The sequence below is a fragment of the Bombyx mandarina genome, chromosome 12 (assembly GCF_030267445.1).
Source record: "Bombyx mandarina strain Sakado chromosome 12, ASM3026744v2".
Lineage (NCBI taxonomy): Eukaryota > Metazoa > Arthropoda > Insecta > Lepidoptera > Bombycidae > Bombyx > Bombyx mandarina.
In genome coordinates, this window is record NC_143219.1 from 3,042,727 (window position 1) to 3,057,497 (window position 14,771).

A 14,771-nucleotide genomic window follows, 5' to 3' on the forward strand; every position below is an offset into this window, starting at 1 on the left:
TCGAACACCGGTGCATCGCTTCAACACGAATGCACCGAACGTCCTATCCGTTAGGCCACGACGATTTCAAAACTTCTGTGTTAATTTAAAGTTTACAAACATAAAGTTTATCTCTCTCTTACTCTCTCAAAATCAATATAAAAGGAGACATCACAATTCATAGGCAATATATAGTATTAAATTTGACTTTACGCACAGCCAATATTTTTTATATTGAAATTTGACATATAATTTCAAAAAAGAAAAATATATTGTGTGAAGATATTTTATTGTTGAAACGTGCGTATGTAATGTATTGTTTTTAAAGTGAGTTCAGCGAGAAAAAGTTACAGTCTCATAATATGGCCACACGGAAAAGCAGAAGAAAAAGTGTACAGAACAGCGACCCTGGCAAAATATTGGATTTAGTGATGAGTCTTTCTGAAGACAATTGTGCACCATTAATAGTAAAACAAAATAATTACGTGAGCGGCCTTTATCGATACATTTCTTGTTTATTAAATAGCGTCTTATGATGGAGCAAGGATTGTGGAACTCATTTCCACATGTTTAACTGTGTAGGTATTTGTCTAGCTCAAGAAAAGCGAGTCGGACAACTGTTACTCTAAGTAAACAGTTCCGCAAAAAAAGTGAACAATCACAATTAAATTCAAAATGACGATAAATTTGATAAAAAAGCAGCGATTAATCGTGAAATTATTAAATTGGAATGGGAGATATTGCAGTGTACTCATGTGGTCTGTAGTAGGATAGCCGTTACGTTGTAGGTACTAATTTAGATCTAATGTCTCAAAATGATTGGCAGAGCTTACGTTATGGCGGGTAATGACTCTGCTAATCTCTAACTGTCATGAAATCGTCTTCCTGTATTAGCTTTTTTTTTAAAACTCATAGCTCTGGCCCAGCAAAAAAGAATCATAAGCCAAAAAATAACATAAATAAATTAACGCCGTATCTACGATCCAAGTTACCCTTTACTGGGGCTCTAGAATGAGAAAACTCCTCACGATACGAACTATTTCAAAACCGAGCACTTTTTGTTCTAAGTCCTTGACTAAGCCAAAGCATGTCTTAAGGCGTTAGCCGAAGCTTATCGCTATCAAACCGTGCGCCGACATAATTAACATTATAATTAACACATTTAAGTTACAAATAAACATTAATTACAAAATAAAATAATAGCATATTTAAAAAAAAAATCGGTTTTTCGGTTACATCCGTCATAGTTTTATACGTGGGGAAGAGCAAAGGGCTTAGATTTTGGGAGCCAGACAAAGAATTATTACTATACTTCGGAGGCATGAGCAAACGATTTTTGTTCATACCTCAGTAGTGTTATCAAATTAATTTATTGATAATACAATTTTTATCAACGCAGCTGAAAGAGGAGTGCAATGCCGAATTCGTTATACAGATCATAGTCAACACTGAACGAATGGAAGCGTACATAGAGGCAATAGGATCGACAATGCTGCAGAGAAAATATAACATCCAAGTAGATATTCAGAAAATCCAGTTTTCGACGAATTTTAATTAATGTTCACATAACTTACTTGAAGCACTATCCTTTCAGATGCCGTTAAAATTAATTGAAACACTCAAATCGTCTGGAGATCAAACTGACTTATTGAACACTTTTGAAACAGACTTCCAGACAATATTGGCTCCGGTAAAAAAACTGTAACCAACTTAAAAAGTGGAATTTTATTTTAAAATTCTTAATTAGGCATTCAAAAAGTAAGCTAGGATAACGTTCCTAATAATTTTACCTTATTGCTATCTATACGACCTGTCGATTTAATATTTGGCATACCCAAAGAATTAAACTTTTTAGTAGGAACTTTGGCGGGAACATGAGGAACGTTATTGTGTGAATTGTTTTATTCTGCTAATTTAGTATTTCTTTATGTTTAAACTTGTAATAACTTTAAGCTGGTGGCTTATTAACGATTTAGCATCTGTGGGAGTTGCACAAGTGTGGGAAAATAAAAGAAAGTACCTATCTGTACGTGGCTACCGTACGCGTAATTGAAAATTATAATAAACTCGACACTGGCAACAATGGCATCGCAAGGACCCGTTTGCCGGACTGAAAAAACAGTATTATGAGTCCTACGTTTTCTATCGGCTTATCGGCACATGATATCCAACAAATACATCGCTTCGAACACAATATTATAACAATATTTTTTTTAAATAATTACCTATTTCGATTTATTTTAGTACTTCCCCAAAGACAGTTCGAAGAAGCGTCTTGTTCTCTATCCGGTGATTGACAAGCCCTTCTCAGTTATTGTCTGCGTGGTAGCCCCAAAAACGTCTGAGGACGCAGTGCCGGTCATCATTCGTGAATGCTTCTTGTGAGTTTGTCTGGTTAATCTCAATAACAGTATGCCTGTTTTTAACTCGTTCTTCCTAGCTCGTCCTATGTATCGAACAGAATGTTTTAACGTAATTTTTGAACCAACTTTAAGACAATACAATAATAATTTTATTACTCCGGCGTAATATTTTGACCAGAAAATACTCAGATAAACAAAATATTCTGTTTAATCTATTCCTCAGAATCGTCTTCTTTAAATGAGTAAAGTTCAAAAATAACAATCGAGTGTGATATATTAATAATAATAATTAATAAATAATAATAGTGATTACACAATCAAGGTAATGTATCATCTCAGTTAAGCTACAATATGTAGCGGGGACATAAACTTACTTTGCGTTCTGTTACAGACTCCCCATGGTAATTAAAGGGATGATACATCCCCTGTAATCACCAATGATGCTCAGTAATCAGAGTAAGAAATCTCTTGGTAATAGTCACCGACCGATAGTCACCCCCCAGGAGCGGTCTCAAGCAATAACTACTTTCTGCCAATTTTTAAATTTAAATTGTTTGAGAAATAGATTTAAAAAGTGTAATCTCTCCAATTTTTTTTTTAAACCTAATCTGGAAACTCAGAAACCAGTACGAAACCCGTCACCCAGCCTGCCTTGGATGAGTCTAGCCTTATCCGAAGTCCAGACGCGGGCTTTTGAGCCACAGTGAATTATAGGAGATTTCGGTCCGACATGCACCGCCTACCGCACCCAACGCGTAGTTGGAAGCCCGAGGATTTCTTCTGGACCCCTAAAAAAATTCTTAGCTACCATGTTGTCTTAGTTATTTTTTGTAAATCTCTATGGAACTACAATTGAGACCATAGAGAACATGTCGCACGAAATTTAATATAATTAGCATTGTTGTTTAGATTCACTTGGCCGACGTTGAAGAAGGCCATTTCTTTAGAGCACGAATGCTCGTTGAAACAGAAGTGCCAGCAGTTGTTGAAGGTTGCCAAAAGACTATTTACCCAAGTATGTGACCTTAATCGTTAAGTAAAATTTGATTAACCATTGGGATATCCTTGATCTTGTTAAGGTGTTATTAATAGTTAGAGCAGTTAGAGAAGAGTATACAGTTGAGAATTTGACTAAGGGTATCGAGACAGAATTTGATTTTTGATATTTCTAGGCTACGGTTACGTATTAAAGATAAAGATAAAGAAGCCTTTATTAACAACCTTAAATCATATTTAGGTAAATGCTATTGATGTGAAACATCTATAGCCGCACGTAAAACCGATTTCTGGCGTGCAGACGTATGCCGTGGCGACGCGTCGCCACGCTGTATGATGGTATATATATACAGTCTATACAGGCGACGCTACGCCATGCGCAATCGACTGTGCGATTCTCTCTGTGTTTTACTTGAAAACAAATTATTTTTTCGTATTATTTTATTTTATCATTATGACATATTTAGTTCCTATCACAATCTGTTCTTTTCTGCATATTACTTTTACAAAATAATGTCGATGTTTCACATCTACCAGGCGTTCCGTGACGGCTTATCTATTTTTTTAATTTAATTTTTCTTTTTTTTTCTCTTTGCATTTGACATCGGCAAAGATTGTTTTGCTTTCGCATAGGCCTCCCCCAAATCCTGCCATAAGTCCGGGTCGTGGCATTTCCTCTTCCACGTAGAGCCTGCAACGGCCTATAAGTCGTCTACTTATCTTTGGAACGGTCGTCCTTTTAATCTTTTCCCCTATCGAGTGTACCATTCGGTTACTAATTTAGCTCATATTTCTGGTTTGCTTCTTATTAAATAACCTATCCATTTCCGCTTTAATTTTTAATTGTGTATGATACATCCGTTACTTTTGTTTTCATACGAATGTCTTTTAATTTTACTTTCTCCTTTCTTTTAGCATTAAACATGCTAATCTCCATACTATGTTGGCATGTCTGTAGTTTTTCTGAGTGAAATTACCTATTAATAAATCTAAAATCGGATATAAATTCCAGCTCGGGAATGTTTTTACGAATAGAATTTTGTTTACCAAACAGGTGGCATCATTGGAGACGCTGCTAAAAATTGCCATGGAACAAGCCAAGCAGTTGACCAAAGCGGAATACTGCTCGGTAATGCTTGTGGATGCCTACAAAATGGAGTTGGTCGACTCTTTCAAACAGGTCATCACTAGATGTAAACATACAGCTATTATTATAATTCGTTCTCGTTTTTTTAATAGATAAAAAAATAGTCTATGGAATTGATTTGCTCATTTAAATTCAAAATACGGGCGCTATTTTTTCTTCTTGTGTGTGCGTTGCTGGGACCTGAAGATGTTAAATATAAATTGTAATTTCAAATCAAACGATCCGTTCGTTTGAAAATTTGATATTTAATTATTCTAATAATAATATTATTCTAATATATTATAATATATTATTCTAATAATAATTAATTGAAAAAAAGTGTTATCTAAAAACTTTTTACAAATGGTATTTTTAAATCTGAAAGAGTACATTATATGTTGGCGAGGAAGAGAAGGCAAGCAGTGGTGTACAAACGAAATGAATGTTTTATTTTTCCTTCCAAATTATATTTGAAATAACGGCCGTGACAATATACAGGTACACAGGTGTTGTGCGTAAGGTTGCTGCGAGAGAAGCACAGAACACTATTACTTCTAGCGAAGCTGGAGAGAAGTGTCGGTGCGGTTGCAGTAGTGCTCGTTGACCGATTTCTTTTTTTTGGTAGTTTTTGTGCGCATAGACATTATATTAAATAAAAATCTTTATTATGTTCTATTTGTGAATGAAATATCGCATAGTCATAGGTTCAAGTGAGTTCGTATTTGATTCAGGATGATAAATATTCGGAACGACGGTTTCCTATGGACATCGGCATCGCCGGGGAAGTGATAAAAACCGGAGGATTGATCAATGCGAAATCCGCTAAAGAACATCCAAATTATGATCCTCTTATTGACGGACTGCCGGGAATAGATTGCAAGTCAGTTTAAAAACAATAAATAGAATGATTATTTATCTGTGGATTTGAATACAATCACTTATGACGTTAACGTCCATTTACTCTCAAACTTTTATATAACACGCTTTATTTTATTGCTTAGATATGTGGACGAGATCACGGACCACCTGGTCAAGTCGTTAGTTAAGAAGCCCATAGACATCTACAACGTAATTGCCACCATCCACCTTGAGATATGTTTTCCAGTCTCAGTTTTTACAGTACAACGGCTGCCCCGCCCTTCGAACCGAAACGCATTGCTGCTTCACGGCAGAAATAGGCAGGGTGGTTTCAAAACGTACAATAGACTTGAAAATTTTCAAACTTATCAAGAGCCGATGACAATACAATAATAGTATTTGTTTAAGATGATAAAAAAATAACTTTATTTTAACGTTTAGTTGGGTTTACTATTATAACGTGTTTTTTTTTTAAACTTAGTGTGCACTGACAGTGACTATTTACAATAAGATAGGTCGTATGCTTATCTGCCAAAAAAAATAAAACTATACATATAATATATTTATATCACTGTGTAGTTGATGAAGCACGAGTACATAATACTAAGCATATTGTCAATAGTAAGATTTGGAGTTTGCAATTCTCTCTCAGTTTAACAAAAGGTTTCAGAGTTGGTAAAGATGAACTCCAGCAGAAAAGCGGTACCGTAGGGTAGGTAGCCGGAGAAGGAGTAATTGGTGGTTCCCACCCGTGCGGTTTTAATTGCCCAATTTATATAGTACTAGCGACCCGTCCTCGCTTCGCTTCGGAAACATTAAAACACACATGAAACCAAAAAAATTAAATAAAAAAAAATTAAAAAAAAGTAGCCTATGTTCATCAGGGACAATGTCGGCTTCTAATGGAAAAAGAATTATTCAAATCGGTCCAGTAGTTTTGGAGCCTATTCGAAACAAACAAACAAACAAATCTTTCCTCTTTATAATATTAGTATAGATATAGATAAAGTTTTCAAGTTTATATTTTTACTAGACGCTGTTATTCCTTCTCCGTGGAAGTCAATCGTGAACATTTGTTTAGTACGTATTTCATTAGAAAAATTGGTACCCGCCTGCGGGATTGGAACACCGACACAGTCGCATCGCGTATAGGAGTGCACCGAGCGTCTTAACCTTTTAAGCCACGACGACAACATCAACTGCCCTCTTGAAAAAATCAACAAAAAAAACGATCCAAATTGTTTTCCATTTCCAATCAGTTATCAATTGGGTCCGTGCATGTATTCCTAACAGGTCGATTCGGAGCTGGTTTAAAAGATCAATGTTACATTTTAGAACGATCCTTTGCTTTCCCATACGGGAGCAGACCGGAATAATAGGTGTGGGGCAGCTCATTAACAAGATCGGCGATCCATACTTCGACGCAATGGACGAGGAAATGGCGCTGGCGTTTAGCGTCTATTGCGGCATATGCATCATACATTCCGTGGTCTATCAGAAAATACAAGAAGCCCACATCAGGAACACGCTGGCTATAGAACTTGTTATGTACCATATGAAGGTATCTGTTTTTTTATTGCCTCAATGGGCATTCTAACGGCCAATGCGATGGAAAATTGTAGTGAAGTAAATGTAAGTAGTGCAGATTCATTCATACTATCTTCCCTTAATGGTTTTTCCTGAGCGTCATGACATGTTTTTCTTCAAACGAAGTTTGTGGAAGCCGTAAATATCAGCTTAACTGTGCCTCAGATATTCACGAACGATGATGGCCACTCATTATCAGATAGACCGTAAGTTGATCTGCCAACAAAGGCGATGAAAAAATGAAAGCAAAGCTACTAGTTCAATGCATACCCGTTAGAAAATAAGGTTTGTGTCTTTGTTTATTCTTGATTTGTGTACTCATGGGCTGAGTTTGTTAAAAACAGAACTGATGGATTCAGTCAAAAGCCTCTTAGTACTTCAGGGTAGGTTTTCATAGCACCATCAATATTTATAGTACAGTAGATGGTAAGACGTAAATTTTGCATAAGTGTTAATGGTAGGACGTCGCGTGAGTTGGATCGATAGATACCACCGATCTGCCTGTTTTTGGCAGTCATTGATTCAGGTTTGAAGGCTGTGCTCCAGTGACTAACTAGCACCAGTGAGCTTATAAAAAAAAGTAAGCATTACAAACATAGTAAACATTTAAAATTTTATCAATGCCGATCATTCTAAGTGAAACTGTATTTCAGATAGGCTTTAAATTGTATAATAGCGACCTCATCGATACTAATGCAGGCCAGCCCTGTTAACACAAGGCAGCTCACCGTGAGCACTCGTGAACACAGTAAAAGCTCCGTATTCGCACTTCCTTCATTCGCGTTTTCACTACTCGCAGATTTAAAAAAAATGCGACCCGATCCCTGTTCGCAGCTAAAGATTTCTTTATTCGCGGATTTAATCGGCACATGGGTACCTCTACATACCTACACATGGATAAAAAAGGATTCCAATATCCAACCGAATATCCTTTGTTAGCACGCTTTTCCATATTCACGGCTTCTGTATCGCGATATATTCACGGAACGTATACCCAGCGAATAAAGAGCTTTTACTTTGTAGTTCATTTTACACACCTACAAATTTTGTAAGCGAAAATAAAAATACTTGTATTTGCATCTGTTCGCGTACAACGCTCACATAAACTCACCAGAGCTCATCAAGTTCATTCCGCAGGTGGGTGACGCTGAAGTAAACCGTCTAACTCAATGTACCGGCTTCCACAGCCACCCACACTTGACCAGTCTCCATTTCAATCCGAGGGCCCTTTCCCTCAGAGAACTTCCTTGTTACGTTATGAAGATTTTCGTTGATCTCGGCTTCGAGAAAAAGTAAGTCATGAGCTAATAAAGGACATTCTGAATGCTATTTCACGGTGTGTTTGTGTTTTGTGTTATGCCAGCTTAATATCCACAGCTTCGTCCACAGAATAGTGGCTTCATCTATGTTCCTTCGAAGGGTTACCAAGGCTTAGCATGCCGAATGACATCTAAATCAATTGGTTTGTGCGTATTAATAATACTGTTGGCCATGTAATTTCTAATGTGTAACAGCATGAAAAGAAATCCCAATTTTTATGAATTACCATATTTTTCGCTAATTTTAATGGAACAATACTACTTATATTCTACTCCGAATTATTCTTTGTCGACTTATAAAATTATATAAAAAACCGTACATTATTTCTAAAAATGTGCGCGAATGAATTACTCCCACTCTATTTTAATTGTTTTTCTTCGATGATTCATACATAAATGCGTTTGTCATAAATGCAAACAGCGGTCGATCTTCGAATACTGCTTATCAATTTAAAAACCGTCAGTGTCGCCAACTGTTTGAAAACTTTCCCCCTAAAGCAATTTCAAAGACCACTAAATTCAAAACAAAACTCCCCAACGACGGAAACAATAGTTATTTAGTATTTTTAAGTATTTTTCTTTAATTTCATCACATTATGAAATTGTTATTTTTGTTGATGTACGTAGAAATTTTTTAAAAGATACAAATAAAATTTTATCCCTAAAAATGTCCCCAAAAAATCTCTGTATAGATTTTTTCCCCCTAAAATTTCGGGGGAAAACCCCGGAATTGGCATCACTGAAAACCGTTATTTCTGACTTTATCTTTCTGTTCCCTTATTTTAATGTTGTCATCAACACTAGGACAAACGGTGACATACCTTGAATATCCTAAGCACAACGTAAAGCACTATATCCACGAAGCAAACATAGTCTGGTGTGGTCTAACCGCGGGCCTTGAAGTTACGAAAACAAAAGCAATAGTAATTGTTGGCTTTTTAATTCAGATTCAACATTAAAAGCCAGAAACTGGCCCGTTTCATATTGTACGCCAAGAAGGGGTATCGCGATGTGCCCTATCACAACTGGCTTCATGCGTTCAACGTAACTCAGTGGGCATACGCTGCTCTCGTCAACTTCAAACTTGTACAACAAGGTTACTTGACGTAAGTACCATTTTATGTCAAGTTATATAAGAAAGTGTGGGAAAGGGATGGGTTTATAGTTGACGGACGTTGCCAGACCGTCAAGTCTCTTAAATGGGCCGTCAACTGGCTCTAGTCACATAGAGCTGCAATATGCACAAGGGGTATAGACTCCAAAAGGCTTTTCGCTGCAAAGCACTTTTAGGGGCGCTCAAGTTATTTTTGGTTTTATTTATTCCAATGATGAGTGGACGAGCTTACGGCCCACCTGGTGTGGTCACCGGAGTCCATAGCCTATACAACGTAAAATATACTACCCACATTAAGACACGAGTTCTATGTTCTAGTATTTTAAGGACAACGGCTTCTCCGTCCTTCAAACCGAAACGCATTGCTGCTTGGCGACAGAAACTGGCGGGGTGGTGGTACCTACCCGTTCAGGCTCAGAAGGCGCCCTACCATACCACCAGCAAAGCTCTGACAGTAGTTCATTCCTTAAGCAATTTTCACCTTAGCATTTACATTATCTTGATAGGATTGTTGTGAATTACTGATTACGTATCGAGGGGTGAAAGGCTATTTCGTTTAATGCGAAATTTTGCAATTTTACAGAAGCGCGATTTTAAGTAAAAAGTTGGAAAAAAAAAAATTTTTTATTGCATAGTTGGGTGGACGAACTCACAGCCCACCAGGTATTAAGTGGTTACTGTAGCCCATATAGACATCTACAACGTAAATGCGCCACCCACCGTAAGATATAAGTTCTAAGGTCTCAGTATAATTACAACGGCTGCCCCACACTTCAAACCGAAACGCATTACTGCTTCACGGCAGAAATAGGCGGGGTGGTGGTACCTACCCGTGCAGACTAACAAGAGGTTCTATCACCAGTAAAAAATGGAAAAAATATAATGACAAAATTGTGATAAAGATAATTGAAGTTCAATTAAAACATTGAATTGTTGATACTAATACAAAATAAAACGCACCTTTAATTACAAAGACAAGTGTCGCGTTTTGAGCGAAATGTCGTTTGAGCAAAATAATTTTTCACTCCTCGTTCTATTAAATGTCCCAAGTTAGAAACGAATAGGACAAATTGAAGAGCGTCTTAAATTGTCGACCGAATGAATTTCGAGAATTTCATACTTCGCTAATTAATATAATTATAATTTTTACTGGTGGTAGGACCTCTTGTGAGTCCGCGCGGGTAGGTACCACCGCCCTACCTATTTCTGCCGTGAAGCAGTAATGCGTTTCGGTTTGAAGGGTGGGGCAGCCGTTGTAACTCACTTGAGACCTTACAACTTATATCTCAAGGTGGGTGGCGCATTTACGTCGTAGATTCTATGGGCTCCAGTAACCACTTAACACCAGCTGTGAGCTCGTCCAGCCATCTAAGCAATAAAAAAATATCTTTAGGGAACTACAAGCCTTGATGTACTTGGTCGCTGGTCTGGTACACGACCTGGACCACCGCGGGACCACTAACAGCTTTCATATACAAGGACGTAAGTTAACATGTTTACGTACCTACACAGAAATTTCTCTTGTCACACATTGTACATACATAAAACAACATCTTACATGTAATTTAAAAATTAATAAAGAGACAATATTGTATTTGTTTTAGTATCACGTTACCGAATGACCGTGGGTTGTTGCGAAACCTCCAGTTTCATTTTCTTTATACCTCGAATAGAACTTAAAATTAATATTTTTATAATAAGGAACTTCGTTCTTATCCGGTGTCCCACGACGCGACACATTCTTTTTTTTTTTTGTTAAGTAGGTACAGCAAAGTAGGCAATTACAAAAACGCACACAAAATTAATTCTATTAAATTCTGTCACTGATCAAAATTTCGGTGAGTCTGCGAACATTATAGTTTCTGCGCGACGTTTTATTCTAGAGACCACATTAGCGGCCTTGTATTCGAGCGAAGGTAGCGTGATGGAACGGCATCACTTGGCCCAGGCCATGTGCATCTTGAACACGGAAGGATGCGACATCCTCGAATCGTTACCGAGAAAGGATTACGACAGAGCGATCCTGATGCTCAGAGATTACATCCTGGCGACGGACTTGTCTAATTACTTTAAGTACGTTGTTTAGCGTATTTCGATAAGTTTTCGCTATGACATATCCTTCTTTAAACGAGGTTTGTGGAGTGTATTAAGCGGTATGTAGCGGCTTGGCTCTGCTCCTGGTATTGCTGAGTCCATGAGCGACGGTAACTACTCACCATCAGGTGGGCCATATGCTCGTCTGCCTAGACTGACCATAAAAAGTAAAATAAAAAAAGTGCTAGTCACTTATTTATCTAGTGATTTTACGTGCGTCTTCCGCAAGGAACAACATCATGTTGTATGAAAGAGAAATGTAGAATTTGTAAATTTGCATCATTCGGTGAAACTCGTCACCGCCCAATAGGGTCAATAGATTCAGCGATCATCGACATCATAACGTGAATGCCAGCGCCTACCTTGAGACATGAGGTCGACTCCTCAATTGTAGCACAAAGCGGCTGTCCCACCCTTTAAATTGGAACGCAGAAGCGCATCGCGGCAGAAATAGGCGTGATATTTTTACGTAACCGTACCGACGTGCGTCTGGTTGTGAGCTCCGCCCCACCATCACCAGTAACTAGTACGTGTTGGCTGTATTTCGTTTTCCCACAAAAAAAAACTCCTGGTAATTCACACCGCGCAGCACCCGTCAGTGTGTTTCTCGATTTCAGTCAACACAAATTAAACATATTGTAGGCAAACATTTATATTTTTACAGGAACCTAAGTGAATACAAATTGATATCCCAGGATTATTTGAAGGGTAACCGTGCCCACGTGTCGTGTCTACAGGCGCTGCTAATGAACGCCGCCGATCTCAGCGACCAGCTCAAAGACTGGGCCAGTGTCAAGAAGACCGCAGTTAGTTTACCTACTGTCTAAATCAGGGGTTCCCAAGCTTTTGTCTATTGCCCACTTTGAGAATTTTTTTTTTTGCGCCCCCGTGTTTTCACAGACTTAAAAACCACTATAGCGAGAGCTCAGTCGATATCCAAGAGTCCTCCTAGATGAAATTACAAATCGCCTCCCAAGCCTCTACACAACACCTCAATTTTTTTTCTGGGTCTCTTACCGCCCCCATTTAGGCTTGCAGCGCCTACAAGGGGGCGTTATCGCCCACTTTGGGAAAGGCTGCTCTAAACGAAGCCCCATTGTTTTGTCGTAATTTCACAATCGTGTTCGCTGTAGGCGTCAGTGCTGACGGAGTTCTTCAAGCAGGGCGACGTGGAGAAGAGCCGCGGCGACCTTCCGCTGCTGATGATGGACCGCGAAAAATGCTTCATACCGCAACTAGAGATACAGTTCATGCAGACCACATGCGTGCCGCTCTTTGAGTTAGTTCGAGCAACTAGTCCAGCGGTCGGGGAACCGGGGTAAATTACCCCAAATGGGGTAAAATGAAATGTTGGGGGTAAAAATGAAACTTTTGTGAGTTAAAAGTATATATTGAAGTGAAACTTCTTTAGAGTCGTTGTGATTTCAAACTCGATGAAACGAAATGAAATGAAACGAAAAATTTTTTTTTTTTCAAAATTATCAGTGCATCATTATAATATGAAAAATGCTAAAAAGAAGCGATTTCGTTTTTTTTGTTCTTCGCCATGGGGTAATATCAACTAACACAAAAATATTTTGCGGCAATAATTAAAAAAGTTCCCCGACCGCTGAACTAGTCTATACTAATATTGTAAAGAGGAAAGATTTGTTTGTTTGTTTGTTTGTATTGAATAGGCTCCGAAACTACTGAACCGATTTGAAAAATTCTTTCACTGTTTGGCAGCTACACTATTCCCGAGTGACATAGGCTATTATAATTTTTTTGAAAAAAAAAAACTACGACTTTATTATTTGAACATTATTATTTGAACCCCGGTAACCGTACTCGTCGAACTCGACAAAGAGGTCGACGTGCAACCTAACCCATGCAGCAGCCCGCTGAGTTTCTCGCCGGAACTTCTCAGCGGGTCGCGATTCCGATCCGGTAGTAGATTCATTCGCGAAGCAATTGCTCTTGAGTTGTTAGGTCTCCTTCAGATGCGCTCGGTCAGCTGTTAGCAAATTCCACCCCTCCTGGCTGAGCCTTTGCTCGCCCATCTGTCCTAGTGAAACTGGAAAGGCCTCTGGGCTACCAGTAATCCCTCATTAATAAAAAAAAAAGATTGCTATTTGAAAATAACTAATTCCATTTGTGTTCAGAACTTTAGGTAGAATTATACCCAAAGCCACTGCGTGTGTGAAGATCATTGAGAACCACATCGAGAGGTGGGAGGCCGCCAAACCAATTTTTGCTGAGGTAAGAAATATTATTTTTAGCTTACCTGGAATGCTGACTAAATCCATAGACATAAATTAACATTTTTTAATACACTGTGATGGTGGATGCACTTTATTTCTACTCTCCATACAAGAAAGAAATAAAAATACAAAATGGCAGCAAAACATTCTGACTTGTGACAAATGAAACCCGCAAAATTATAATTTGCGTAATTACTGGTGGTAGGACCTCTTGAGAGTCCGCACGGGTAGGTATCACCACCCTGCCTATTTCTGCCGTGAAGCAGTAATGCGTTTCGGTCTGAAGGGTGGGTCAGCCGTTGTAACTATACTGAGACCTTAGAACTTATATCTCAAGGTGGGTGGCGCATTTACGGCGTAGACGTCTATGGGCTCCAGTAACCACTCAACACCAGGTGGGCTGTGAGCTCGTCCACCCATCTAGCAATTAAAAATAACTTAATGCAAGGTTCACGCGAACCTGTTTTATTCGACCGACTTAGAAATCGATAACCGTAAACACAAATCGCATATCGATCACGAATCGATTCAATAAATTTTACCTTTTGTTTACTAAGCAAATCATTAGGACCGTGCGTACATACGGGGGCTATATACATAGGGGCTTAGGGGTCATTTTACGCAAAAATGGTCTATACAAGTTTACTTGATTTTTATCTGAAGGTGCCAGCCACAGCCGGCTTGTCAGTTCTAATGAGTCAAGAACTGGACAACCTCATTGAAATAAATTTAAAGGAAATGGAGAAGTTGCGATTAGAAGCAGAGGCTGCCAACGAGGAAACTACATAGACACGTGTGAACGAACCTTTTGTGCCCATTTTTTATTATAACAAAATTAATAGGATCTGTAATAAATACATCGGTCAAATTGTTCAATAGGATCACAGAAAATTCTAAAACATTATATAAAAACCTTTTTGGAGTTTTATTACCAATGAAAAAATCATGTTGCTTGTGTACTCATTTTGAAAATATTATTACTTTAATAGGTAACTTAAATTGATATTTTCATTGTGAATATTTTGCTCTTATATTTAGTGTAACAATAAATTTATTCTTAAATTAAAAGGTTGGGACGAAAATAAATAAAAAACC

The 14,771-nt window shown here is 38.1% G+C and overlaps 1 protein-coding gene across 1 annotated transcript; it reads left to right on the forward strand.

Moving 5' to 3' along the window:
• The first annotated feature begins 341 nt into the window (after positions 1–341).
• On the forward strand, positions 342–14,769 carry LOC114243531 (cGMP-dependent 3',5'-cyclic phosphodiesterase). The gene is made up of 15 exons (XM_089731776.1): positions 342–464; positions 1,379–1,495; positions 2,224–2,360; positions 3,252–3,357; positions 4,393–4,518; positions 5,196–5,344; positions 6,658–6,883; positions 8,047–8,201; positions 9,176–9,334; positions 10,736–10,824; positions 11,226–11,415; positions 12,101–12,242; positions 12,570–12,715; positions 13,578–13,674; positions 14,340–14,769. The coding sequence occupies exons 1-15, from the start codon at positions 342–344 to the stop codon at positions 14,463–14,465; spliced, it is 2,088 nt and encodes a 695-aa protein (XP_089587902.1). The 3' UTR covers positions 14,466–14,769.
• Positions 14,770–14,771: the final 2 nt, after the last annotated feature.